Source organism: Heptranchias perlo, chromosome 1 (genome assembly GCF_035084215.1).
Source record: "Heptranchias perlo isolate sHepPer1 chromosome 1, sHepPer1.hap1, whole genome shotgun sequence".
In the NCBI taxonomy this organism is placed as follows: domain Eukaryota; kingdom Metazoa; phylum Chordata; class Chondrichthyes; order Hexanchiformes; family Hexanchidae; genus Heptranchias; species Heptranchias perlo.
In genome coordinates this window covers 48282385-48309518 of record NC_090325.1, presented here as the reverse complement: position 1 = coordinate 48309518, position 27134 = coordinate 48282385, and the positions used below count along the sequence as shown (strand labels likewise).

Genomic DNA, 27134 nt, shown 5'->3' with positions numbered 1-27134 from the left:
GGCCCGATGACGACCCAGAGATCGCGGTCAATGGCCCGATGACGACCCAGAGATCGCGGTCAAAGGCCCGATGACGACCCAGAGATCGCGGTCAAAGGCCCGATGACGACCCAGAGATCGCGGTCAATGGCCCGATGACGACCCAGAGATCGCGGTCAATGGCCCGATGACGACCCAGAGATCGCGGTCAATGGCCCGATGACGACCCAGAGATCGCGGTCAATGGCCCGATGACGACCCAGAGATCGCGGTCAATGGCCCGATGACGACCCAGAGATCGCGGTCAATGGCCCGATGACGACCCAGAGATCGCGGTCAATGGCCCGATGACGACCCAGAGATCGCGGTCAATGGCCCGATGACGACCCAGAGATCGCGGTCAATGGCCCGATGACGAGCCAGAGATCGCGGTCAATGGCCCGATGACGAGCCAGAGATCGCGGTCAATGGCCCGATGACGACCCAGAGATCGCGGTCAATGGCCCGATGACGAGCCAGAGATCGCGGTCAATGGCCCGATGACGAGCCAGAGATCGCGGTCAATGGCCCGATGACGAGCCAGAGATCGCGGTCAATGGCCCGATGACGAGCCAGAGATCGCGGTCAATGGCCCGATGACGACCCAGAGATAGCGGTCAATGGCCCGATGACGACCCAGAGATAGCGGTCAATGGCCCGATGACGACCCAGAGATAGCGGTCAATGGCCCGATGACGACCCAGAGATAGCGGTCAATGGCCCGATGACGACCCAGAGATAGCGGTCAATGGCCCGATGACGACCCAGAGATAGCGGTCAATGGCCCGATGACGACCCAGAGATAGCGGTCAATGGCCCGATGACGACCCAGAGATAGCGGTCAATGGCCCGATGACGACCCAGAGATAGCGGTCAATGGCCCGATGACGACCCAGAGATAGCGGTCAATGGCCCGATGACGACCCAGAGATAGCGGTCAATGGCCCGATGACGACCCAGAGATAGCGGTCAATGGCCCGATGACGACCCAGAGATAGCGGTCAATGGCCCGATGACGACCCAGAGATAGCGGTCAATGGCCCGATGACGACCCAGAGATAGCGGTCAATGGCCCGATGACGACCCAGAGATAGCGGTCAATGGCCCGATGACGACCCAGAGATAGCGGTCAATGGCCCGATGACGACCCAGAGATAGCGGTCAATGGCCCGATGACGACCCAGAGATAGCGGTCAATGGCCCGATGACGACCCAGAGATAGCGGTCAATGGCCCGATGACGACCCAGAGATAGCGGTCAATGGCCCGATGACGACCCAGAGATAGCGGTCAATGGCCCGATGACGACCCAGAGATAGCGGTCAATGGCCCGATGACGACCCAGAGATAGCGGTCAATGGCCCGATGACGACCCAGAGATAGCGGTCAATGGCCCGATGACGACCCAGAGATAGCGGTCAATGGCCCGGTGACCCAGAGATAGCGGTCAATGGCCCGGTGACCCAGAGATAGCGGTCAATGGCCCGGTGACCCAGAGATAGCGGTCAATGGTCCGGTGACCCACAGATAGCGGTCAATGGCCCGATGACCCACAGATAGCGGTCAATGGCCCGATGACCCAGAGATAGCGGTCAATGGCCCGATGACCCAGAGATAGCGGTCAATGGCCCGATGACCCAGAGATAGCGGTCAATGGCCCGATGACCCCCCCAGAGATCCCGGTCAATGACCCGATGACCCAGAGATAGCGGTCAATGGCCCGATGACCCAGAGATAGCGGTCAATGACCCGATGACCCAGAGATAGCGGTCAATGACCCGATGACCCCCCCAGAGATCCCGGTCAATAACCCGATGACCCAGAGATACCGGTCAATGACCCGATGACCCAGAGATAGCGGTCAATGACCCCGAGATACCAGTCAATGATCCGATGACCCCGAGATACCGGTCAATGAGCTAATGACCCAGAGATACTGGTTGGATTTTGCAACAGAGGAGATGCTGGCCCGCAGTTAAAATGAAGTAGAAAAGTTGATATCTGCCCTTTCTGTCTAGGAACCCTTTGTAGTGTCAGGGGAAATAGAAGTGTAGGTACATAGCTACAAATGGGAAGGAAGGAGAGATACCAAAACCACATGAACATTTCCATGGTTTTTGATGACGATATTTATGACCTTTGAATCAATTTCCAGTGGTACAAACCATGGTAACAATGAAAATGAATTCAATAAAACTTTAATAGTAAAGTTCTGATGAAAGGTCTTCGACCTGAAATGTTAACTGTTTCTTTCTCCACAGATGCTGCCTCACTTGCTGAGCTTTTCCAGCATTTTTATTATTTTTAATATTAATCTGTTCAAAGGAAACTACGAAGGTATGAGGCGCAAGCTCGTTATGGCTGATTGGGGAACTACATTAAAAGGTATGATGGTAGACAGGCAATGGCTAGCATTTAAAGAATTTATACAAAATTTGCCACAAATACATATTCCTTTAAGGCACAAAAACTCAACAGGAAAAGTAGTCCAACCGTGGCTAACAAGAAAAATTAAAGATAGTATTAAATCAAAAAGGCATATAAAGTTGCCAGAAAAAGCAGTAAGCCCGAGGATTGGGGACATTTTAGAATTCAGCAAAGGAGGACCAAGAAATTGAAAAACAAAGGGAAAATGGAATGAGAGTAAACTAGTGAGAAACATAAAAACGGACTGTAAAAGTTTCTACAGGTATGTAAAAAGGAAAAGACTGGCGAAGGCAAATGTGGGTCCCTTACAGACAGAAGGAGAATTTATAATGTGGAATAGGGAAATGGCAGAGAAATTAAACGAATACTTTGTGTTGGTCTTCATGGAAGAAGACACAAAAAAGCTCCCAGAAATACTGGAGAACCAAGGCTCTAGCGTGAATGAGGAACTGAAGGAAATTAGTATTAGTAAAAAAAATAGTACTAGAGAAATTAATGCGACTGAAAGTCGATAAATTCCAAGGACCTGATGATCTACATCCCAGGGTTTTGAAAGAGGTGGCTATAGAGATAGTGGATGCATCGGTTGTCATCTTCCAAAATTCTATAGATTATGGAACGGTTCCTGCAGATAAGAGGGTAGCATATGTAACCCTACTATTTACGAAAGGAGGGAGAGAGAAAACAGGGAACTACAGACCTGTTAACCTGACATCAGTAGTAGGGAAAATGCTAGAATCTATTATAAAGGATGTGATAACAGGACACTTAGAAAATAATAATAGGATTTGGCAGAGTCAACATGGATTTATGAAAGGGAATCATGTTTGACAAACCTATTAGAGTTCTTTGAGGATGTAACTGGTAGAATAGATAAGGGGGAACCAATGGACGTGGTGTATTTGGATTTTCAGAAGGCTTTCGCTAAGGTCCCACACAGGAGGCTGGTGAACAAAGTTAGAGCACATGGAATTGGGGGTAATATACTGACATGGATTGAGAACTGGTTAACAGACAGAAAACAGAGAGTAGGAATAAACGGGTCTTTTTCAGGTTGGCAGACTGTGACTAGTGGGGTTCCGCAGGGATCGATGCTTGGGCCCCAGCTATTCACAATCTATATCAATGATTTGGATGAGAGGACCAAATGTAATATTTCCAAGTTTGCTGATGACACAAAACTAAGTGGGAATGTGAGTTGTGAGGAGGATGCAAAGAGGCTTCAATGGGATATAGACAGGCTCAGTGAGTGGGCTAGAACATGGCAGATGGAATATAATGTGGAAAAATGTGAAGTTATCCACTTTGGTAGGAAAAACAGAAATGCAGAGTATTTTTTAAAATGGTGAGAGATTGGGAAATGTTGATGTTCAAAGGGACCTGGGTGTCCTTGTACATGAGTCACTGAAAGCTAACATGCAGGTGCAGCAAGCAATTAGGAAGGCAAATGGTATGTTGGCCTTTATTATAAGAGGATTTGAGTATAGGAGTAAAGATGTCTTACTGCAATTATGTAGGGCCTTGGTGAGACCGCCCTGGAGTATTGTGTACAATTTTGGTCTCCTTACCCAAGAAAGGATATACTTGCCATAGAGGGAGTGCAACGAAGGTTCACCAGTCTGATTCCTGGGATGTCAGGATTGTTTTATGAGGAGAGATTTAGTAGACTAGGCCTGTACTCCCGAGTTTAGAAGAATGAGAGGTGATCTCATTGAAACATACAAAATTCTTACAGGGCTCGACAAGGTAGATGCAAGGAGGATATTTCGCCTGGTTGGGGAATCTAGAACCAGGGGTCACAGTCTCAGAATAAAGGGTAGGCCATTTAGGACTGAGATGAGGAGGAACTTCTTCACTCGGAGGGTGGTGAAACTTTGGAATTCACTACCCCAGAGGGCTGTGGAGGCTCAGTCATTGAGTACATTCAAAGCAGAGAATGATAGATTTCTAGATATTAAAGGCATCATGGGATATGGAGATGGTGCAGGAAAATGGCGTTGAGGGAGAAGATCAGGCATGATCTTGTTGAATGATGGAGCAGGCTCGAGGGGCCGGATGGCCTACTCCTGCTCCTATTTCTTATGTTCTTATGTTCACTAGTGTGTAGTACATGATCCTGAAAAACCTCCCATATGACCATCTCAAATCTCCATGCAATAATGGTAAACCAAGGTAACTGAAGAAAAGGATCAAAATAATTTTATTACACCAAACATATATTTAAGGAAAACAAGTTTGCATTAATTACGTGCTAAAATGACTTAAATTTTGTGGTACTTTTTAAAGTGGATTATCATATCAAGAATAAAACAAAATTCCGTGTCCAAAGTCAAGTTGGAGAACATAGCATAGTCCCCGCCTCTTAAACCACCCACGTTTAAATCGGACATTCGGTTCAATCGGGCAAATAGCGCAAACAATTTGCCAGTATCATTACTGTCAATTACAAAGTCACCGCATACAATGTGTTTAAGTGCGACGGTTATTTAGGGCAGAAATAGGTGTCCAGAGAGCAGTTTGTGCCTACTAAAGGTGCAATTACTATTATACCTGTATGAAGAGATTGAGGTAATGTTGACTCTGTGGACAGCATCAGTGTGTAAGCGCAAGTGATGAGTTCATGGTTCTTTGCAATGTCCTGTCAGTGTGAGAATCATGCAGAACATTGCACAATAACTATGATGTACATGCCACCGGAGAAAGATATGAGCGGGTCAGGTTTATAGAGTGCCGAGATCCATCAGCACCTCCTGGGTACCTGACTAGTACAGGATAGTTCAGGTATAGTCAGAGATGGGGGGAGATTAATGGGAGGTAAATGGAACACTGAAGTATAAAGCATCCAATGCACATAGCAGGCAAATTGCATTAGCACCAACATGCCCGCTATACACGGTGGGGACAGTATAATACTGTGTCCAGCTTAGCTGTAACAATACTAGAAACAAGGTGGTCATGGAAAAGGACAGGGAGGGGCCGGAAATAAAGGTTCTAAATTGGGGGAAGGCCGATTTTAATAGGATAAGGCAGGATCTGGCCAAAATGGACTGGGATCAGCTGCTTGTAGGAAAATCCGCATCGGTGCAATGGGAGTATTTCAGAAGGGAGATTGAGACCATACAATGGCAACATGTTCCCGTAAAGGTCAAGGGTGGTTCCAAGAACTCCAGGGAACCTTGGATGTCAGGGGATATACGAGAATGGATTAGGAAAAAAAGGAGGGCTTTTGGCAGATACAAAAGGCTAAAGACGGAGGAAGCCCTAGAGGAGTACAAAAAGTGCAGGGGGATACTTAAAAAAGAAATTAGGAGATCAAGGAGGGGCCATGAAATAACACTGGCGAGCAAAATAAAGGAAAATCCTAAGATGTTTTATAAGTATATTAAGGGCAAGAGGATGACTAGGGAAAAAATAGGGCCCATTAGGGACAAAAATGGCAATCTGTGTGTGGAGCCGGCAGATGTAGGAGGGGTTCTAAATGAATTTTTTGCATCTGTTTTCACTATGGAGAAGGACGATGTAGACATAGAAATACGGCAGGGGGACTGTGATATACTCGAACATATTAACAGCGAGCGGGAGGAGGTATTGGCGGTTTTAGCAGGCCTAAAAACGGATAAATCCCCAGGCCCGGACGAAATGTATCCCAGGCTACTGTGTGAGGCAAAGGAGGAGATTGCGGGGGCTCTGACACATATATTCAGAACCTCTCTGGCCACAGGGGATGTGCCAGAGGACTGGAGAACCGCTAATGTAATACCATTATTCAAGAAGGGGAGTAGGGAAAAACCGGGGAACTACAGGCCAGTGAGCCTAACATCAGTGGTAGGAAAATTATTGGAAAAAATTCTGAAGGACAAAATTAGTCTCCACTTGGAGAAGCAAGGATTAATCAGGGATAGTCAACATGGCTTTGTCAAGGGAAGATCATGTCTGACTAATTTGATTGAATTTTTTGAGGGGGTGACTAGGCGTGTGGATGAGGGTAACGCAGTGGATGTGGTATACATGGATTTCAGTAAGGCCTTCGATAAAGTCCCCCACAGGAGACTGGTCAAGAAGGTACGAGCCCATGGAATCCAGGGTGCCTTGGCACTTTGGATACAAAACTGGCTTAGTGGCAGAAGGCAGAGGGTGATGGTCGAAGGTTGTTTTTGTGACTGGAAGCCTGTGGCCAGTGGGGTACCACAGGGATCGGTGCTGGGTCCCTTGCTGTTTGTGGTCTACATTAATGACTTGGATATGAATGTAAAAGGTATGATCAGTAAGTTCGCTGATGATACAAAGATTGGTAGGGTGGTAAATAGCGAGGAGGATAGCCTCAGTCTGCAGGACGATATAGATGGGTTGGTCAGATGGGCGGAACAGTGGCAAATGGAATTTAACCCGGAAAAGTGCGAGGTGATGCACTTTGGAGGGACTAACAAGGCAAGGGAATACACAATGAATGGGAGGACCCTAGGCAAGACAGAGGGTCAGAGGGATCTTGGTGTGCAAGTTCACAGATCCCTGAAGGCGGCGGAACAGGTAGATAAGGTGGTAAAGAAGGCATATGGGATACTTGCCTTTATTAGCCGAGGCATAGAATATAAGAGCAAGGAGGTTATGATGGAGCTGTATAAAACACTGGTTAGGCCACAGCTGGAGTACTGTGTGCAGTTCTGGTCGCCACACTACAGGAAGGATGTGATCGCTTTGGAGAGGGTGCAGAGGAGATTCACCAGGATGTTACCAGGGCTGGAGCGCTTCAGCTATGAAGAGAGACTGGGAAGATTGGGTTTGTTTTCCTTGGAGCAGAGGAGGCGGAGGGGGGACATGATTGAGGTGTACAAAATTATGAGGGGCACAGATAGGATGGATACTAAGGAGCTTTTTCCCTTCGTTGAGGGTTCTATAACAAGGGGGCATAGATTCAAGGTAAAAGGCGGGAGGTTTAGAGGGGATTTGAGAAAGAACTTTTTCACCCAGAGGGTGGTTGGAGTCTGGAACTCACTGCCTGAAAGGGTTGTGGAGGCAGGAACCCTCACAACATTCAAGAAGCATTTGGATGAGCACTTGAAATGCCATAGCATACAAGGCTACGGACCAAATGCTGGAATATGGGATTAGAGTAGACAGGGCTGATGGCCGGCGCGGACACGATGGGCCGAAGGGCCTCTATCCGTGCTGTATAACTCTATGACTCTAATATTTAGTCAATGAAACATTTCAGAAATTCTTCTATTACCTGACTGAGGGATTTAAAAAACTTTCATCTGTATTCACATTTAGGTTAATCATGTAATTTCTTAAGGAATGATTGGTATTCACAGCTCTATATGAGACTCACAGTTCACTCAGTGAATTGAAATTTGTGCAGGCCAAACCTATTTCTACAACAAACAAAACTATTCATTAAAACATAGGCTTGAAAAAGGCAAATGCCAGGTTCTGCAGCACTAAGGAATAATTTTACGAGAATTATTTTTAAACTCTCAGGTCTATCTATATGTAGTTGCCGAGAAAAAGTGTGAAATTTACATTCCCATTACAATCATTTCAGTTTGATCAGCCGAAAGTTCTTTATAGTTCTTTAAATTGTGTAGTTTTGATATTTACAAAAATAAACTGAGAAGTTACTGGCTTTACACAAAAATATGCTATGTAAATTTTAGAGGTTTGTCATGGAGATGGAGTGAAAAAGTATTCCATACTTTAAGGTGTTCATGTAAAGTTAAAATGGCTGTCAAAATGGAAATAGACTATGTGGTGTCAAATGAAATTAAAAGGAAAAACTAAGGCCAGGGAGTGTACTTTGTTTAAAGGACTCCCTCGTTTTATAGCAAAAAGTAATCATTGGAATTTTCTTTGATTTTATAATGGTAATTTTCCTGCCTGCATAGAGATCCTTGAGTCAGGTCTCTCTCTATGCTCGGCTGCTTCAATAACATCAATGGTGGGAAACATCCCATTGTCACAGAGTAGCTCCACAGGAAACAGTGGTCATCGAGACTTTAGACTGGCCTGACAACTGCTCTGGAGCCATGAGATCCTAGGAAACACATTACTGGCTAGCTACTTTGGATCAAAATGGTTTCTAAATAGATCTCCGTGTTGCTCTCTACTGCAGTTATTTAAACCTGAAGATTTAAATTTCAAACAAACAAACACTATTTTACTTATTGGACCACCATTTTTCCGTGCAGTACCTTCATCATCTGTATCAATTTCTAGGTCAGCCAGAGTAGGTGCATTAGGCAGGCCATAAATGGGTGTTGTGCCCAGTCGACAAAGCGTTGCGATGCTGTTGATTACCATTGTTCCTAACTGCATGGTATTGCCTAAGAGAATTATTATTTTATTGGTCAGAGAAAACAAAAAAATCACTTTTGTAGTACATCACATTGTTCAACAGATCGTCATATCCTACACCAATACCATAAAAAAGCTATTGATTAAACCCTAGTAAAGAACTTCATACAATGTATTTCATGTCATCAGGACATCCCAAAGCATCTTGCAGCCAATTAATTACTTTTAAAAAGTAGTCACTGCTGTTGGTCGAAAACGCAGATACCAGTTTTCACACATTAAGAACCAACAAACACCCATGACGTGAATAACTCTGTTTCGGTAATGTTGGTTAAGGAATGAATTTTGGTCAGGACACTGGGAGAAATCACCCGCTAAAGGACCTTTTAATTCCATCTGAACAGGCAGATGGGACTTCGGTTTAAAATTTCATCCAAAAGATGGCACGTTCAACAATGCAGCATTCCTTAAGTGCTGCATTGAAGTGTCAGCCTAGATTATGTGCTCAAGTCCTTTAAAAAAAAATTGAAATTGTTCTTGGGATGTGGATGATGCTGGTAAAGCCCATTTATTGTCCATTCCGAGCCGTCGAGGTGACGGTGGTAGGCCTTCTCTGTGAATTGCTGCAATCCTTGTTGTGATGGTGCTCAAGTCCTGGAGTGGGGCTTGAATCTGATATAGATTTACAAACTATACTGAAAGGCCTGGTCAAGTTTTATAGTCCAGTCTAATCTAGAATATTAGTTCTCCAGTACATACTAAACAACTTTTAAATTATTTTAATGTCTGCAGTAAATCACGTAATGGAGTTTTTGCCTGGGTTAAAATGATGCTGGTCAAAGAGGCAGTTTTAAGGTGGGTCTTAAAGAGGAAAGGAAGGTGGAGAGGTAGAGAGATTTGAGGAGGAAATTCCAGAACATGTGGCCTCGATGGATGAAGGCACAGGTGGCACAAAGGAAGGAAGGAATTCTTAAGAGGCCAGAGTTAGCGGAATGGAGAGTTTCAACAGGGGTTGTATGGATGGAGGAGGTTACAGAAATAAGGACGAGCAAGGGCATGAACGGATTTAAACACAAGGATAAGAATTTTAAATTGGAACCATTGGTGGAATCGGGATCAATGTAAATCAGCAAGAACAGGGGTGATGGGTGAGTGGGACCTCTTGCGGGATAGGATTATGGGCATCAGAGTTTTGGAAGGGCTGAAGAATGGGAGGCTGGTCAAGAGAGTTTTGGAATAGTTGAGTCTGAAGGTGACAAAGGCATGGATGAGGGTTTCAGCAGAAGATGGGCTGAGATCGGGGTGGAGGCTTTCCTCATCCAAATTTGACTTTAAAAATTTTTATGATGAAAAAAGATACACAAGTCAAGAGGAAAAAGGTTGGGGGGCAGGCAAGGAGGGAAACATTTTGACTGTCAGAGTAATGCGGCCTCTGGATTTTGCCACCTGCCCTTGTAGTGAAGGGGGAGTCGATAGAGGGTTAAGGAAAGGGGAGTGACAGCATATTGAAGGAGAAGGGAGAGTATAAGGGTTGAGAGATAGTTCAGAGGGAAAGAGGCAAGGGTAGTGATGGGAGTGAAGGGGTGGCAGGAAAATATAAATTTATGTTTCTGTTCCTGTAACTATTACTTCTTTTCTAGTCTAATTCTTGTAAGTGTTTTCTTTGGGAGAGGGGGAGGAGAAACCAGAGAGTGGAGTAAGTGCAACATAGAATCGGAGGAAAGTCTGGGGACAGCCGCATGAAGTGGCAAGTCTGGGGCTTGGAGCAATTATTGGGAGACAGGTGAAGCCTAAGGTCTGTAGCACCAATGTTAATAGGAGGATCTACATCATGAAACAAGGTCTGCTTGTGCTACGTACAGATTTTTGTTTTCTACATCGCTGTGGTCATTATCTTAATGCTGGTGAATAGAATTCAGTTGCACTTTATTTATCCACCACCAGTATCAAGCATTCCTAGGTTATGAAAATAACTGTGTAATGCAGAATATAGCAGTCACACTGTCCCAACTTCAGAAGAGTAAATCCTATTGCATCAGTGCAATTTTTCATTTCCCACACCAGCCATCCTTGGAGCGAGAGTTAAACTCTAATTAAAAAATCAATTTGCATTGAATTATGGCCAATTTTGTGGTATAGGCACATATCCTTAGATAACTGAGTTTAGACTGCCAGAACTCACTTCACATTGAACCTTGCAGGTAACAAACAAGGCTTTTAAATCCTAACTTTGGGCTGGGTTTCAACTTGTGTCTCAGAGGTGAAAGCAGAAATTATAAGCCCATTGTAGCAGCCATCCCCAAGTATACTCATTTTTAACACCATGGGGTGAATTCTATTAATCATTAGTCTAGTAGCGTTTGTTTTAAAGAACCTACAAATTATAGCATATGCAAATTTTCAGCACTATATATAGCTATATTAGAAATCTTACCATGATGTACCATCAACCTTTTCCATTATGAATTCCTATGTCTACATTTATAATGGAAACTGCCTACGTAAACTCTCCTGCTAGTGGAGATACTGCAGTACTACCACTGGCAGGAGAATGTAATTACAGTATGACAAGTTTACATGGGCAGTTTCAATTATAAATTTGGACATAGGAATTTATAATGGAAATATAAAAATAAGGACAGAATGTATGTCAATAAAAAGAGGAATTAATTATTTCTGCTCGCCCTGGTACAATTATCCCACCCTCTAACCCCGCTTCATCTAAATACTACACTTGACTCCTGTGTGCAATGCCACGGGAGATTGACAAGTACAAATGGAAAAGAATTTGACCTTTTAAGTGCACAACATAAACTCGACGGTCTTACCATCAAACTTTATACTCCAGGTCATTAGAAAGCCATCAGTCATTAGGTAAAAATTCCTGAGGTCATCTGGGAGTAAACAGCAGTTCTTCTGCAAGCATAAACAGCTGAATATTTTAGGCACAAGTTTAGGACTAAATTTAAAAAAAAAAGTCCTAAACTAAGCATTTCCTTATCATCGAAAGTATTTATAGAACAATATATTAGGTCTTTTAAGTTGGCAGCACAAATAGACTATTTTATGCCACTAATAAATAGTTGAACAAGCAGACCTCCCCTCGCTGCTCACGATAAATTGGAGGATACACTATTTTATGACAACAGGAGTGTCATGTCATATAATGCACAATGTATTATTTCATGGCCACTAAAGTCAAAAATTCTGTTTTATTGCATGATATTCCGTGATTGTCATGGGGGTAATCAATTTCTGTGATTCTGTCCATTTTTTCTGAAAACTGTAAAACAATGGTCTTGGTCACCTTTAGAATCATAGAATAGAATCATAGAATGGTTACAGCATGGAAGGAGGCAGCCATTCGTTATGATTCTCTCCCAATGCACTCAATTTTTAATATCTTTTTAAACTAAGAAGAAATAGCATGACATACTAGGTTGGAGTAGTGGGGTGCTTGATGGGGCTTAGTAACACTAGGCTTTGAAAGCATAGGTGGCATGGTCCTGTGGTTTGGCAGAATTGGGTTGGGTTGTCCTGAGGCTTTACAGAATTGGTGTGGGTATTTTGGGGTTTAGCATCACCGGAGGGGGGATCTTGGGAACACTGGGCTAATATCATTCGCCTTGGCAGCATGGGGAGCAAGGATTTGGAAGAGAAATCAAGAGTGTATTTTATTTATTTATTTTCCAAAAAAGAGTGTTTTGATACCCTAACAGTAAACACATGGCTACTTTAACAATTGGAAAACATAAGCAATGCACATACATTGTTTTTGTATCAAAGATTACCTCATATAACATTCAAATGGTCATGTTTTATGCTGTTCCCATGTGAGTGCTGCGGTGTGGAAGAGAGGAAAGGGAGGGATTCACATCTCTAGTGAAAGAATGTCAAGAAGTATCCAGTGACAGTGAAGCAAGTGTATTTTGACTGGGACCTGGAAAATAAATTATTTCCCTTACCCACAGAAGTTACATAAACAAATCTTTATGTAATGACAAACAAGATAAAGCACAGGTGGATTAATTGTTAGTCTCTGTTGCTCTGAGTCTGTCTGAAGTAAAAAAAAATATAAGCATCTGATTATTCCCATCAAACGCACTGGAATTCATCACTTCAAATCATTTGCAAAAATAAATACTGTTATAGCCTGAGCAAAGACACGTTTTGACTTCTGCACTGAGAAAAATAAGTTTTCTATATTAAAAAAATGTTTTTAAATTCTCACAGAAACATCTTGAAGCACAACTGTCTTTCTGTGAGCTAGCCTGGGTCTCTGAAGTAATAATTATGCCGTTAATGATTTTGAATTGAAACTTTCTCTCAAGAAAAGGATTGTAAGATTAATCTTCCAGTTTGTTTTCAAATAATTTAGAAAAACCATTAAATTCAAACTCTGTTACAGCATGAAGAAAATATACTTCGCCTGGCAAAGAGAAAATCGTATTGATGCTTTCTGGGAAATTCTCCACATTACGTACGTGTACAAACGCACACACGCACAATGTAGGCACATGCATAGTTGGTAATTCCTTTCAACTGGCAGTGCGATATCTCTGACAAGAATATCAACTCCAAGCTCAGGCTTTTGAAGGAGGCCACGGCCTCCTGGTAAAAACATTATCAAAAGTACTCAAAGGCACAAAAGAATCACATTATTGTGTTATATGCAATTTCTTTGTTTTATGTTAAACAACCGATTTTGAGCCCTGGATATTTGTCCTCATTTCCTTGTCATAAATTCTAAATTTTTGAAAAACCATTTTGAACGATTTGATTGGTTCAGCTTCTGCTTTTATAAGAAAATAGATTGGCAGATTTTTGTCACTTCTCTTAGTTAAGAATTCAGACTTGTTACTTTTTACAAATACAAAATTTGAAGTAATCAACAAAGTGAAATGTCTGAAAGCATGTGCAAAAGTGATGTTTCAATATTAGCAGATCGCCTGGGGTATTGCACGTGTTAAATTGGATGCTTCATTTTTATCATGACAGGATTTCATTTTTTTTTATTCGTTCAGGGGATGTGGGCACCGCTGGCGAGGCCGGCATTTATTGCCCATCCCTAATTGCCCTTGAGAAGATGGTGGTGAACCACCTTCTTGAACCACTGCAGTCCGTGTGGTGAAGGTTCTCCCACAGTGCTGTTAGGAAGCGGGATCCAAGGTGAGGTAGCCAATTGGATACAAAATTGGCTTGACGACAGAAGACAGAGGGTGGTTGTAGAGGGTTGTTTTTCAAACTGGATGCCTGTGTCCAGCGGTGTGCCTCAGGGATCGGTGCTGGGTCCGCTGTTATTTGTTATTTATATTAATGATTTGGATGAGAATTTAGGAGGCATGGTTAGTAAGTTTGCAGATGACACCAAGATTGGTGGCATTGTGGACAGTGAAGAAGGTTATCTGGGATTGCAACGGGATCTTGATCAATTGGGCCAGTGGGCCGATGAATGGCAGATGGAGTTTAATTTAGATAAATGTGAGGTGATGCATTTTGGTAGATCGAATCGGGCCAGGACCTACTCCGTTAATGGTAGGGCGTTGGGGAGAGTTATAGAACAAAGAGATCTAGGAGTACAGATTCATAGCTCCTTGAAAGTGGAGTCACAGGTGGATAGGGTGGTGAAGAAGGCATTCGGCATGCTTGGTTTCATTGGTCAGAACATTGAATGCAGGAGTTGGGATGTCTTGTTGAAGTTGTACAGGGCATTGGTGAGGCCACACTTGGAGTACTGTGTACAGTTCTGGTCACCCTATTATAGAAAGGATATTATTAAACTAGAAAGAGTGCAGAAAAGACTTACTAGGATTCTACCGGGACTTGATGGTTTGACTTACAGGGAGAGGTTAGACAGACTGGGACTTTTTTCCCTGGAGAGTAGGAGGTTAAGGGGTGATCTTATAGAAGTCTATAAAATAATGAGGGGCATAGATAAGGTCGATAGTCAAAATCTTTTCCCAAAGGTAGGGGGGTAGGGGAGTCTATAACGAGGGGGCATAGATTTAAGGTGAGAGGGGAGAGATACAAAAGGGTCCAGAGGGGCAATTTTTTCACTCAAAGGGTGGTGAGTGTCTGGAACGAGCTGCCAGAGGCAGTAGTAGAGGCGGGTACAATTTTGTCTTTTAAAAAGCATTTGGACAGTTACATGGGTAAGATGGGTATAGAGGGATATGGGCCAAGTGCAGGCAATTGGGACTAGCTTAGTGGTATAAACTGGGCGACATGGACATGTTGGGCCGAAGGGCCTGTTTCCATGTTGTAACTTCTATGATTCTATGATTTTGACCCAGCGACGATGAAGGAACGGCGATATATTTCCAAGTTGGGATGGTGTGTGACTTGGAGGGGAACATGCAGGTGGTGTTGTTCCCATGTACCTGCTGCTCTTGTCCTTCTAGGTGGTAGAGGTCGCGGGTTTGGGAGGTGCTGTCAAAGAAGCCTTGGCAAGTTGCTGCAGCGCATCCTGTGGATGGTACACACTGCAGCCACTGTGTGCCGGTGGTGAAGGGAGCGAATGTTTAGGGTGGTGGATGGGGTGCCAATCAAGCGGGCTGCTTTGTCCTCGATGGTATCGAGCTTCTTGAGTGTTGTTGGAGCTGCACTCATCCAGGCAAGTGGAGGGTATTCCATCACACTTCTGACCTGTGCCTTGTAGATGGTGGAAAGGCCTTGGGGAGTCAGGAGGTGAGTCACTCACTGCAGAATACCCAGCCTCTGGCCTGCTCTTGTAGCCACAGTATTTATATGGCTGGTCCAGTTAAGTTTCTGGTCAATGGTGACCCCCAGGATGTTGATGGTGGGGGATTCGGCAATGGTAATGCCATTGAATGTCAAGGGGAGGTGGTTAGACTCTCTCTTGTTGGAGATGGTCATTGCCTGGCACTTGTCCGGCGCGAATGTTACTTGCCACTTATAAGCCCAAGCCTGGATGTTGTCCAGGTCTTGCTGCATGCGAGCTCGGACTGCTTCATTATGTGAGGGGTTGCGAATGTAACTGAACACTGTGCAATCATCAGCGAACATCCCCATTTCTGACCTTATGATGGAGGGAAGGTCATTGATGAAGCAGCTGAAGATGGTTGGGCCTAGGTCACTGCCTTGAGGAACTCCTGCAGCAATGTCCTGGGGCTGAGATGTTTGGTCACCAACAACCACTACCATCTTCCTTTGTGCTAGGTATGACTCCAGCCACGAGAGAGTTTTCCCCGATTCCCACTGACTTCAATTTTACTAGGGCTCCTTGGTGCCACACTCGGTCAAATGCTGCCTCGATGTCAAGGGCAGTCACTCTCACCTCACCTCTGGAATTCAGCTCTTTTGTCCATGTTTGGACCAAGCCTGTAATGAGGTCTGGAGCCGAGTGGTCCTGGCGGAACCCAAACTGAGCAACGGTGAGCAGGTTAATGGTGAGTAAGTGCCACTTGATAGCACTGTCGACGACACCTTCCATCACTTTGTTGATGATCGAGAGTAGACTGATGGGGCGGTAATTGGCCGTATTGGATTTGTCCTGCTTTTTGTGGACAGGACATACCCGGGCAATTTTCCACATTGTCGGGCAGATGCCAGTGTTGTAGCTGTACTGGAACAGCTTGGCTAGAGGCGCGGCTAGTTCTGGAGCACAAGTCTTCAGCACTACAGCCAGGATGTTGTCGGGGCCCATGGCCTTTGCTGTATCCAGTGCACTCAGCCATTTCTTGATATCACGTGGAGTGAATCGAATTGGCTGAAGACTGGCTTCTGTGATGGTGGGGTTATCGGAAGGCGGCCGAGATGGATCATCCACTCGGCATTTCTGGCTGAAGATGGTTGCAAACGCTTCAGCCTTGTCTTTTGCACTCACGTGCTGGACTCCACCATCATTGAGGATGGGGATGTTTGCAGAGCCACCTCCTCCCCTTAGTTGTTTAATTGTCCACCACCATTCACGACTGGACATGGCAGGACTTCAGAGCTTTGATCTGATCCGTTGGTTGTGGAATCGTTTAGCTCTGTCTATAGCATGTTGCTTCTGCTGTTTAGCATGCATGTGGAGTTGTCCTGAGTTGTAGCTTCACCAGTTTGGCTCCTCATTTTTAGGTACGTCTGGTGCTGCTCCAGGCATGCTCTTCTACACTCCTCATTGAGCCAGGGTTGATCCCCTGGCTTGTTGGTAATGGTAGAGTGAGGAATATGCCGGGCCATGAGGTTACAGATTGTGCTGGAATTTCATACAATGAAATGCACAATATATTATTCTGTTGCTAAGGTAGAGTTGGATTTAAGGTGGCTTGTCCCTTTGATTGGCAGAAGCAAACACTGAAATCAGTTTAATTGCTGGTTGGACAGGAACTTTATGGGTTAGAATGTGCTTTGTCGGTTTCAGGTTGCAGCTGAGCAGCACTCAACGTTTTAAGATGTTACACTGCAAAATAAAATGTAATATTTGCGCACATTGTTCTATCTTTTTCATATACTGATGGGATGAGAGGTTTATAAGGACAAGAGCATTATAACATGTAAAACAGAATTGCCTCAATTTTCTGATCAGGTTCAAGAAATAGGAAGATCTGTTAAGAGGTACATGATTGAGAGTAGGGTAGGAGTGACAAACCTTATGATTTATTTTCAACTATACTTTTTGTTGTAGTACATCTTAATAAGAAATTTGGTTTACCAGCAGGGCAGCCTATGAAATGGCCAGGAACTCTGGTCTGATTTACAGTAATAATAAAAATCAAAAATAAATGGAAACTAAAATCACTGGAACTCCAGCCTTGGAGCGATTTGATAGAGGTATTCAAAATCATGAAGGGTCCAGACAGAGTAGTTAGAGAGAAACTGTTCCCGTTGGCGGAAGGGTCAAGAACCAGAGGGCATAGATTTAAGGTGATTGGCAAAAAAAACCAAAGGTGACACGAGGAAAAACTTTTTTACACAGCGAGTGGTTAGGATCTGGCATGCACTGCCTGAGGGGATGGTGGAGGCAGATTCAATCATGGCCTTCCAAAGGGAACTGGATAAATACATGAAAGGAAAAAATTGCAGGGCTACGGGGATTGGGCGGGGGAGTGGGACTAGCTGGATTGCTCTTGCATAGTGCCGGCGCGGTCTCGATGGGCCGAATGGCCTCCTTCCGTGCTGTAACCTTTCTATGATTCTAAGTTCAATGTGATCACTGAGGTCACATAGAAGATGATGTTCCCATAGGACTAGGTTCACTGAATATATTGACAAGTTGAACCTCAAGAAACGATTAATCATGGTTCCAAGAACGACAATGAGGGACATGGGATGATGCTCAGAAGGAAGGTGAATGGGCAGAACAAATATAACTATTTGACATAGACGGTGATTAATGTTTGGAATGGACTATCGAGGAAAGTGAGCACGTTTGATAATATCAATAATTTAATAAGGAGTTTGGCAGGCATTTGGAAAAAATAATCAATTGAGAGATAGAGATAGTGAACTATGCATTCTGTTTTTGAACCCTGGGTTTTTTTTTCCAGTCCTGTACATTCCTAATGCAAATTGGGGAATATTAAATGGACAACGCTAAAGGCCGAATGGAAATACCTAGGCCCAAGCTTAAATTGGAAATCTACACAGCACTTCAGAAAATATCAACTACTTAATAAGCACATGAAAGCATGAAGGTCATAACAGAGTTGATGACTTTATTCTATAACAAAGACTCTGATAAGAATTGGGTCTTCAGGGACAGACTTCCTTGCAGTCTGGTATTTTTTGAAACCACAATTAAAAATATTCAAGAATGGTGATCATTAGCAAAGGGCAGCAATGACTTCTTAGTAAATGATGTTGTGCCATACGAATCTACATTGTGGAGAATATTGCTATATATACACGGTAGAATATTGTATCAACGACAGTTAAAGGAGCTTTGTCGAGTGAAAAAGAAAAAGCCACAAGGCTAGGCAACCATTGATACTCTTGTTCAAGTGACAGAATATATTATCACCAATACTGTGACTTCTTATTTATTATGCATGTCTTCTCTGAAGTTTAGCATGTTGTTAAGTGACAATTAATAATCATTTTTATTCTTCACTTAGCTGCATTATTAGCAATGTAAATGTCACTGACTGATATCATCAAGACAAAGCTTTGGTTTGACATAAACAAAATATTGCAGCTTCAAAACATTAACTTCTTGGAAAAGATTATTTTAGATAATCAAAAAGGTACATTTTAGATCCAAAGTAAAAATGTGACATTGCTCACCTGCTCCCATGAGATGATCATATGACGCTCTGTTGGTTCCTTTTCCACAAATCGAACTTCTGTCACACCAGGTCGACTTTCTAAAATGAATGCCGAAAATGTTACTGTACTTCGATTGATTTGTTAATTGCAGCTGTCTCTATTTAAATGGTGTTATCTACTTTCATAGCTTCTCACCAATTTGACATATTAAAACTCAAAATTGAAGACATCTCGACGTTCTGGCTGTCACATTATTACAACATAGCACAATGCATTCAATGTAAAACTACCGTTAAAACATTTAGTAGCAACTTACTTTGGTCCTTTGAAGTTAGGTTTCTTTTTTCAGATTGCCAACTTCTTGGATTTGAAAAATATACCACACCACATGAGCCTAGCAACTGCCGTCCAATTTTTAAAAAAAAAATTATAAAACACAATGGTTTCAAATTAAGTTACTAATTTAATTCTTACCTGTAAATTATTTTCCAGCACTCTCTCAATATGTCTCATGATAAGCTGGTTCCTCTTTTCAAAGCAAAAATGGCCACAAAAGCCCACATTTTATCTGAAGTCTACAATTTTCTTTGTGTGATTAGGTAAACAAAATCAAAATTATTATGTAAACATATATACAAAAAAAGAGAAAAAACATCCAGTCCCTCTAGACATAGTGCAGCCAACCCTCTACCCTCACAATCTCCTGTGAGATGAAGAAAATCTGAGGCCAATTTAGGAAAAACTGTGAAATTCCTCTCATAAGAAATAGGAACAGGAGTTGGCCATATGGTCCCTTGCGCCTGCTCCACCATTCAATAAGATCATGGCTGATCATTTACCTCAATTCCACTTTCTCGCCCTATCCCCTTATCCCTTGATTCCCTTAGTGTCCAAAAATCTATTGATCTCAGTTTTGTATATAATTAACGATTGAGCATCCACAGCCCTCTGGGGTAGAGAATTCCAAAGATTCACAACCCTGACTGAAGACATTTTTACTCATCTCAGGCCGATTCCTTATTCTGAGACTATGACCACTAGTTCTAGATTCTCCCGCCAGGGGAAACAGCCTCTCAGCACCTACCCTGTCAAGCCCTCCAAGAATTTTATATGTTTCATTGAGATCACCTCTCATTCTTCTATACTTCAGAGAATATAGGTCCATTCTGCTCAATCTCTCTTCACCGCCTCTAAGGCAACTATATACTTCCTTAGGTAAGGAGAGCACAACTGTACGCAGTACTCCAGGTGTGGTCTCACTGAGGTAGAAGTTCAGCCATGATCTTATTGAATGGCAGAGTAGGCTCGAGGGGCCGTATGGCCAAATCCTGCTCCTATTTCTTATGTTCTCACCAAAGCTCTATATAATTGCAGCAAGACCTCCTTACTCTCATACTCCAACCCCCTTGCAATAAAAGCTAACATACCATTTGCCTTCCTAATTGCTTATTGTATTTGCATGTTAACTTTCTATGATTCGTGTACAAGGACACCCAAATCCTTTTGAATACTAACATTTACTCGTCTCTCACCTTTTAAAGAATATTCTGCTTTTCTATTCTTCCTACCAAAGTGGATAATTTCACATTTCCCCACATGTACTCCATCTGCCACCTTCTGGCCCTATCACTTAACCTGTCTATTGCCCTTTGCGTCCTCCTCACAGCTTACTTTCCCACCTAGCTTTGTATCTTCAGCAAACTTGGATACATTACACTCGGTCCCTTCATCTAAGTCATTGATGTAGATTGCAAACAACTGAGGCCCATGCACTGATCCTTGTAGCACTCCATTAGTTACAACCCGCCAAGCCGAAAATTACCCGCTTATTCCTACTCTCTGTTTTTTGTCTGTCAACCAATCCTCAAAACCATGCTCAAAACTGTCCTAATCTTGTGTAACAACCTCTTGTTTGGCACCTTATTGAATGCCTTTTGAAAAATCCAAATATACTACATCCACTGGATCCACCTTATCTACCCTGCTAGTTACACCCTCAAAAAACTCTGATAGATGTGTCAAACATGATTTCCCTTTCATAAAACCATGTTGACTCTGCCTAATCATATTATGATTTTCTAAGTGCCCTGTTACCATGTCCTTGATAATAGAGTCTAGTATTTTCCTTACTGCTGATGTCACGCTAATTGGCCTATAGTTCCCTGTTTTCTCTCTCCCTCCTTTCTTGAGTTGCTATCTTCCAATCCATGTGGACCGTTCTATGAATCTAGGGCATTCTGGAAGGTCAAAACCAATGCATCCACTATTTCTGCAGCCACCTCATAAAACTCTAGGTCATCAGGTTCAGGGGATTTGTTGGCTTTCAGTCCCATTAATTTCTCCAGTACTTTTTCTTTATTAATACTAATTACTTTAAGTTCCTCACTCTCATTAGATCCTTGGTTCCCCACTATTTCCAGTATGTTTCTTGTGTCTTCTACTGTGAAGACAGATACAAAATATTTGTTTGACATCTCTGCCATTTCCTTATTCCCCATTATAATTTCTCCAGTCTCTACCTCTAAGGGACCCACGTTTACTTTCGCTAATCTCTTCCTTTTTACGTACTTGTAGAAGCTCTTATAATCTGTTTAGATATTTCTTCCTAGTTTACTCTCATATTCAATTTTCTCCCACTTTATTAATTTCTTGGTCATCTTTTGCTGATTTCTAAAACCCTCCCAATCCTCATGCTTACTACTCTTTTCGGCAACATTGTAAGCCTCTTCTTTTAATCTAATACTATCCTCAACTTCACTAGTTAGCCAATTTTCCCATGGTGTTTTTATTCCTCAAGGGAATGTATATTCATTAAGAATTATGAATCATTTCTTTAAATGTTCGCCATTGCTTATCTACCGTCTTATCTTTTAATCTAATTTCCCAATCTACCTTAGCCAACTCGCCCCTCATACCTATGTAATTGATTTTGTTTAAATTTAAGACCCCCTAGTTTCAGACTTAAATACATCACACTCAAACTCAATATGAAATTCTATCATATTATGATCACTCTTCCCCAGAGGATCCTTTACTATAAGATTACTAGTTAACCCCATCTCATTTCACAACACTAGATCTAAAATAGCCTGTTCACTAGTTGGTCCCTGACAAATTGTTCTAGAAAATTGTCTCGCATGCATTCCATGAACTCGTCCTCCAAACTACTTTTGCCAATTTGGTTTGCTCAGTCTATATGAAGATTGAAGTCCCCCACAATTATTGCATTACACTTGTTACACATTCCTCTAATTTCCTGCTTTACATTCTGTCCAACACTATAACTACTCTTAGGAGGCCTATAAACTACTCCCACCAGTCTTTTCTGCCCCATGTTATTTCTTCGCTCCACCCATACTGATTCTACATCCTGATTTTCAGAGCTAACATTCTTTCTCACTACTGTCTTTACCTCATCCTTTATCAGGGCTACCCCACCCCCCCACCCACCTTTTCCATTTTGCCTATCTTTTCTAAATGTCAAGTACCCTGGAATATTAAGTTCCCAACCTTGGTCATCTGGTAATGACTTTTCAGTAATGGCTACTAGATCAAACCCATTTATCTCTACTTGTGCCATTAATTCATCTGTCTTGTTACAAATGCTTCTTGCATTCAGATAGAACGCCTTTAATTTTAACATTTTAATATTTTTCCCTGATGTGACCTTAGTCACTAATGCCCTATTACCTTTGTTAAACTCTCTGTCCTTTCCTGATACACTCTGCTCTACAGCCTTGACTTTTCTCTTTAGACTTATAAATTTACCCTTACCTGAACCCTCCTCCCCGCCCCCTTATTAGTTTAAAGTTTTATTGCCAGGAGACTGGTCCCAGCCCAGTTTAAGTGGAGCCTATCCCAACAGAACAGCTCCCTCTGTCCCCAGTACTGGTGCAAGCGCCCCATGAATTGAAACCCCTGCCTCCCACATAACTCTTTCAGCCATGCATTTAACCCTCTAATCTGTTTGTCTCTATACCAATTTGCACATGGCTCAGGTAGTAATCCACAGATTATTACCTTTGAGGTTCTGCTTTTTCATTTGGACCCTAGCTCCTCAAACTCCCTCAACAGAACCTCATTCCTAGCTCTACTTACGTCGTTGGTTCCCACGTGGATCACAACTGGATCCTCCCCCTCCTGCTCCAAGTTCTTCTCCAGCTGCGAGGAGATGTCCTTAACGCTGGCACTGGGCAGGCAACACAGTCTTTAGGACTCCTGGTCGCGGCTGCAGAGAACAGTGTCTATCCCCCTGACTATACTATCTCCTAACACCACCACATTCCTTTTTGCTCCTCCCAATTAAATGGCCTTCTGTACCACGGTGTCGTGATCAATGTGCCTATACTCCCTGCAGTCTTTGTTCTCATCCACACAGGTAGCAAGTAACTCAAACCTGTTGGACAAGGGCAAAGGCTGAGGTTCCTCCACCACTGCATCTGGGGTCTCTTTACGTGCCCGACTCACAGTCACATCCTTCAGTCCCTGACAACTAACCAAATCTAAACCACTACCTAACCTAAGGGGTGTGACTGCCTCCTGGGTCAAAATGTCCAGATAACTCTTCCCCTTCCTGATGCATCGCAATGTCTGCACCTTGAACTCCAGCTCAATAACTCTGAGCTGAAGTTCCTTGAGTTGCAGACACTTACTGCTGTTGTGATTGCCTGGGATCACGTTGCTCTCCACAAATTCGCACATGCTGCAGATACGACACAACACCTTCACTGCCATCTCTATCTAACATTGATTAATTAAATAAATAAAACAAAGTTTTTATGTAATTAATTCACTTGGTTTATTTTAGTTTTTAAAAAAACGAATTAATTTATCTAGTTTAAACTAGTTTCCCGCCCCTTTTAGTTAAAAAGTCTTTAAACAAACACTAACACACTTTGTTTTTTTTCTTGATTTTCTTATTGATTTCACCCCCCGGGTCCGCTCTCCCCGCTCCTTCTATCGACCCCTCGGGTCCGCTCTCCCCGCTCCTTCTATCGACCCCTCGGGTCCGCTCTCCCCGCTCCTTCTATCGACCCCCTCGGGTCCGCTCTCCCCGCTCCTTCTATCGACCCCCTCGGGTCCGCTCTCCCCGCTCCTTCTATCGACCCCCTCGGGTCCGCTCTCCCCGCTCCTTCTATCGACCCCTCGGGTCCGCTCTCCCCGCTCCTTCTATCGACCCCCTCGGGTCCGCTCTCCCCGCTCCTTCTATCGACCCCCCGGGTCCGCTCTCCCCGCTCCTTCTATCGACCCCCCGGGTCCGCTCTCCCCGCTCCTTCTATCGACCCCTCGGGTCCGCTCTCCCCGCTCCTTCTATCGACCCCCCGGGTCCGCTCTCCCCGCTCCTTCTATCGACCCCTCGGGTCCGCTCTCCCCGCTCCTTCTATCGACCCCCTCGGGTCCGCTCTCCCCGCTCCTTCTATCGACCCCCCGGGTCCGCTCTCCCCGCTCCTTCTATCGACCCCTCGGGTCCGCTCTCCCCGCTCCTTCTATCGACCCCTCGGGTCCGCTCTCCCCGCTCCTTCTATCGACCCCTCGGGTCCGCTCTCCCCGCTCCTTCTATCGACCCCTCGGGTCCGCTCTCCCCGCTCCTTCTATCGACCCCTCGGGTCCGCTCTCCCCGCTCCTTCTATCGACCCCCTCGGGTCCGCTCTCCCCGCTCCTTCTATCGACCCCTCGGGTCCGCTCTCCCCGCTCCTTCTATCGACCCCCTCGGGTCCGCTCTCCCCGCTCCTTCTATCGACCCCTCGGGTCCGCTCTCCCCGCTCCTTCTATCGACCCCCCGGGTCCGCTCTCCCCGCTCCTTCTATCGACCCCTCGGGTCCGCTCTCCCCGCTCCTTCTATCGACCCCCCGGGTCCGCTCTCCCCGCTCCTTCTATCGACCCCCCGGGTCCGCTCTCCCCGCTCCTTCTATCGACCCCCCGGGTCCGCTCTCCCCGCTCCTTCTATCGACCCCTCGGGTCCGCTCTCCCCGCTCCTTCTATCGACCCCCCGGGTCCGCTCTCCCCGCTCCTTCTATCGACCCCTCGGGACCGCTCTCCCCGCTCCTTCTATCGACCCCTCGGGTCCGCTCTCCCCGCTCCTTCTATCGACCCCTCGGGTCCGCTCTCCCCGCTCCTTCTATCGACCCCTCCGGTCCGCTCTCCCCGCTCCTTCTATCGACCCCTCGGGTCCGCTCTCCCCGCTCCTTCTATCGACCCCTCGGGTCCGCTCTCCCCGCTCCTTCTATCGACCCCTCGGGTCCGCTCTCCCCGCTCCTTCTATCGACCCCTCGGGTCCGCTCTCCCCGCTCCTTCTATCGACCCCTCGGGTCCGCTCTCCCCGCTCCTTCTATCGACCCCTCGGGTCCGCTCTCCCCGCTCCTTCTATCGACCCCCCGGGTCCGCTCTCCCCGCTCCTTCTATCGACCCCCCGGGTCCGCTCTCCCCGCTCCTTCTATCGACCCCTCGGGTCCGCTCTCCCCGCTCCTTCTATCGACCCCTCGGGTCCGCTCTCCCCGCTCCTTCTATCGACCCCCCGGGTCCGCTCTCCCCGCTCCTTCTATCGACCCCCTCGGGTCCGCTCTCCCCGCTCCTTCTATCGACCCCCCGGGTCCGCTCTCCCCGCTCCTTCTATCGACCCCCCGGGTCCGCTCTCCCCGCTCCTTCTATCGACCCCCTCGGGTCCGCTCTCCCCGCTCCTTCTATCGACCCCCCGGGTCCGCTCTCCCCGCTCCTTCTATCGACCGTTAGGGCAATCACACAAATCTCCAGGAGACCACTGTAATTGGTCACATATTTCAGTAATGTTTTCCCAAGGTCAATCACTGTCTGTACTTTCTAACATCTAACATAAATCTTTGTCTACATGTTTTGTACACATGCCTCATGACCATACATCCTTATCGATCTCCAATAACGTATCCAAATGTACAAAATCTAATCCTATCTTTTTAAAATCCCCTCAATAGTATCTGTTCTCCACTTACGTTTCTCCAGTGAAAATAGCTCCAACTCCTTGAGCCTATTCTGGGTATCTTTTCAGTCACTCTCCTTTGTAACTGTGCCAGAGTCTCAATACCTCCTGTCGTGTGAGGGGGACCAAAACTGGACACTATATTCCAAGTATAGCTGTACCAAATCCTTGTACAGCCTATGTATAGTGTTCATAGATTTATAGTGTATTGTCCTAGCAATATAACCCAAAACCTTATTTTGCCTTCCCAATGGTCTTGATACACTGCTTGAAGAGCTTTAATGATTTATCAACTATGATCCCACAGGCCCCTCTCCTTTCGCTGGCACTTATGCATTGTGTGTACGTAGCTGGAGTTTCCCAGACATAAATAGATAAAACACTGCACCTAGGCACGCTGAAGGACATCTGGAACAACAAGGCCTGTCTTCAAAATGATCTAAACTGGCCTGCAACCTATTTATTTGGTATAAATTCAAAACATTTGTGCACATTTTTGCATTACCTGCAAATTTGTCGATGGTTCTATTAGTGCTCTCATCCAAATCATTAACAAAGATTATAAGCAATGGTCCTATTGCTGAGCCTTGTGGGAATTCATTTATTAGCTGCCCCAATGCAGATCTATTCCCATTGATAACAACCTACTGTCTATGAGTTTGCAACCAGTTTCCAAACCAACGGAATATCTGACCGCCAATCCTAAATAATGACATTTTTTCCAATAACCATCTATACGGCACTTGAAAGGCTTTCTGGAAATCAAGGTATACAACAACTTGCATTTATACAGCATCTTTAACATCTACTGAACTGCCATCACCCATTAATTTGGTCACTTCCTCAAAGAATTCAGTCAGGTTATTGAGGCAGGACCTCGGTCTCTAATAATTACTGAACTCTCCAAGTGATCAGAATCACAACCCGTACAATGCCTTCCAGCGTCTTCCCTAGAACTGACATCAACAACAACTTGCATTTATATAGTGCCTTTAACGTAGTAAACATCCCAAGACATCAAACGAATAGATCTATAATTCCAGCTTCAGATTTGAAAGGCTATAGTACAAACAACCTGACATTCTTGCCATTGGAAACAGTGGAACTCTCCTGGAATAGATATTTCACCTGGTGCCTCTGGTCAAAAGTGTCGGTGACAGTGCATATAAATATTTTGTGTTGGTGGCACTTGAAGTTGGTTCTCCAATTTGGATCTTCCCATTGGTGGGTTACAT

General features: G+C 44.5%; 1 protein-coding gene across 2 annotated transcripts in view; it reads right to left on the bottom strand.

Annotated features, from left to right (window-relative positions):
• tpgs2 (tubulin polyglutamylase complex subunit 2) overlaps positions 1 to 27134 on the bottom strand; it is a 57761-nt gene that overhangs the window by 28180 nt on the left and 2447 nt on the right. The window contains exons 2-4 of one of the 2 annotated variants that reach the window (XM_067984519.1): positions 18966 to 19045; positions 11564 to 11651; positions 8633 to 8764 (exon numbers count right to left, since the gene is read on the bottom strand). In XM_067984519.1, coding sequence (XP_067840620.1) covers positions 8633 to 8764; positions 11564 to 11651; positions 18966 to 19045 — 300 coding nt within the window. The remainder of the gene's footprint in view (positions 1 to 8632; positions 8765 to 11563; positions 11652 to 18965; positions 19046 to 27134) is intronic. The other variant, XM_067984525.1, reaches the window with a different exon arrangement.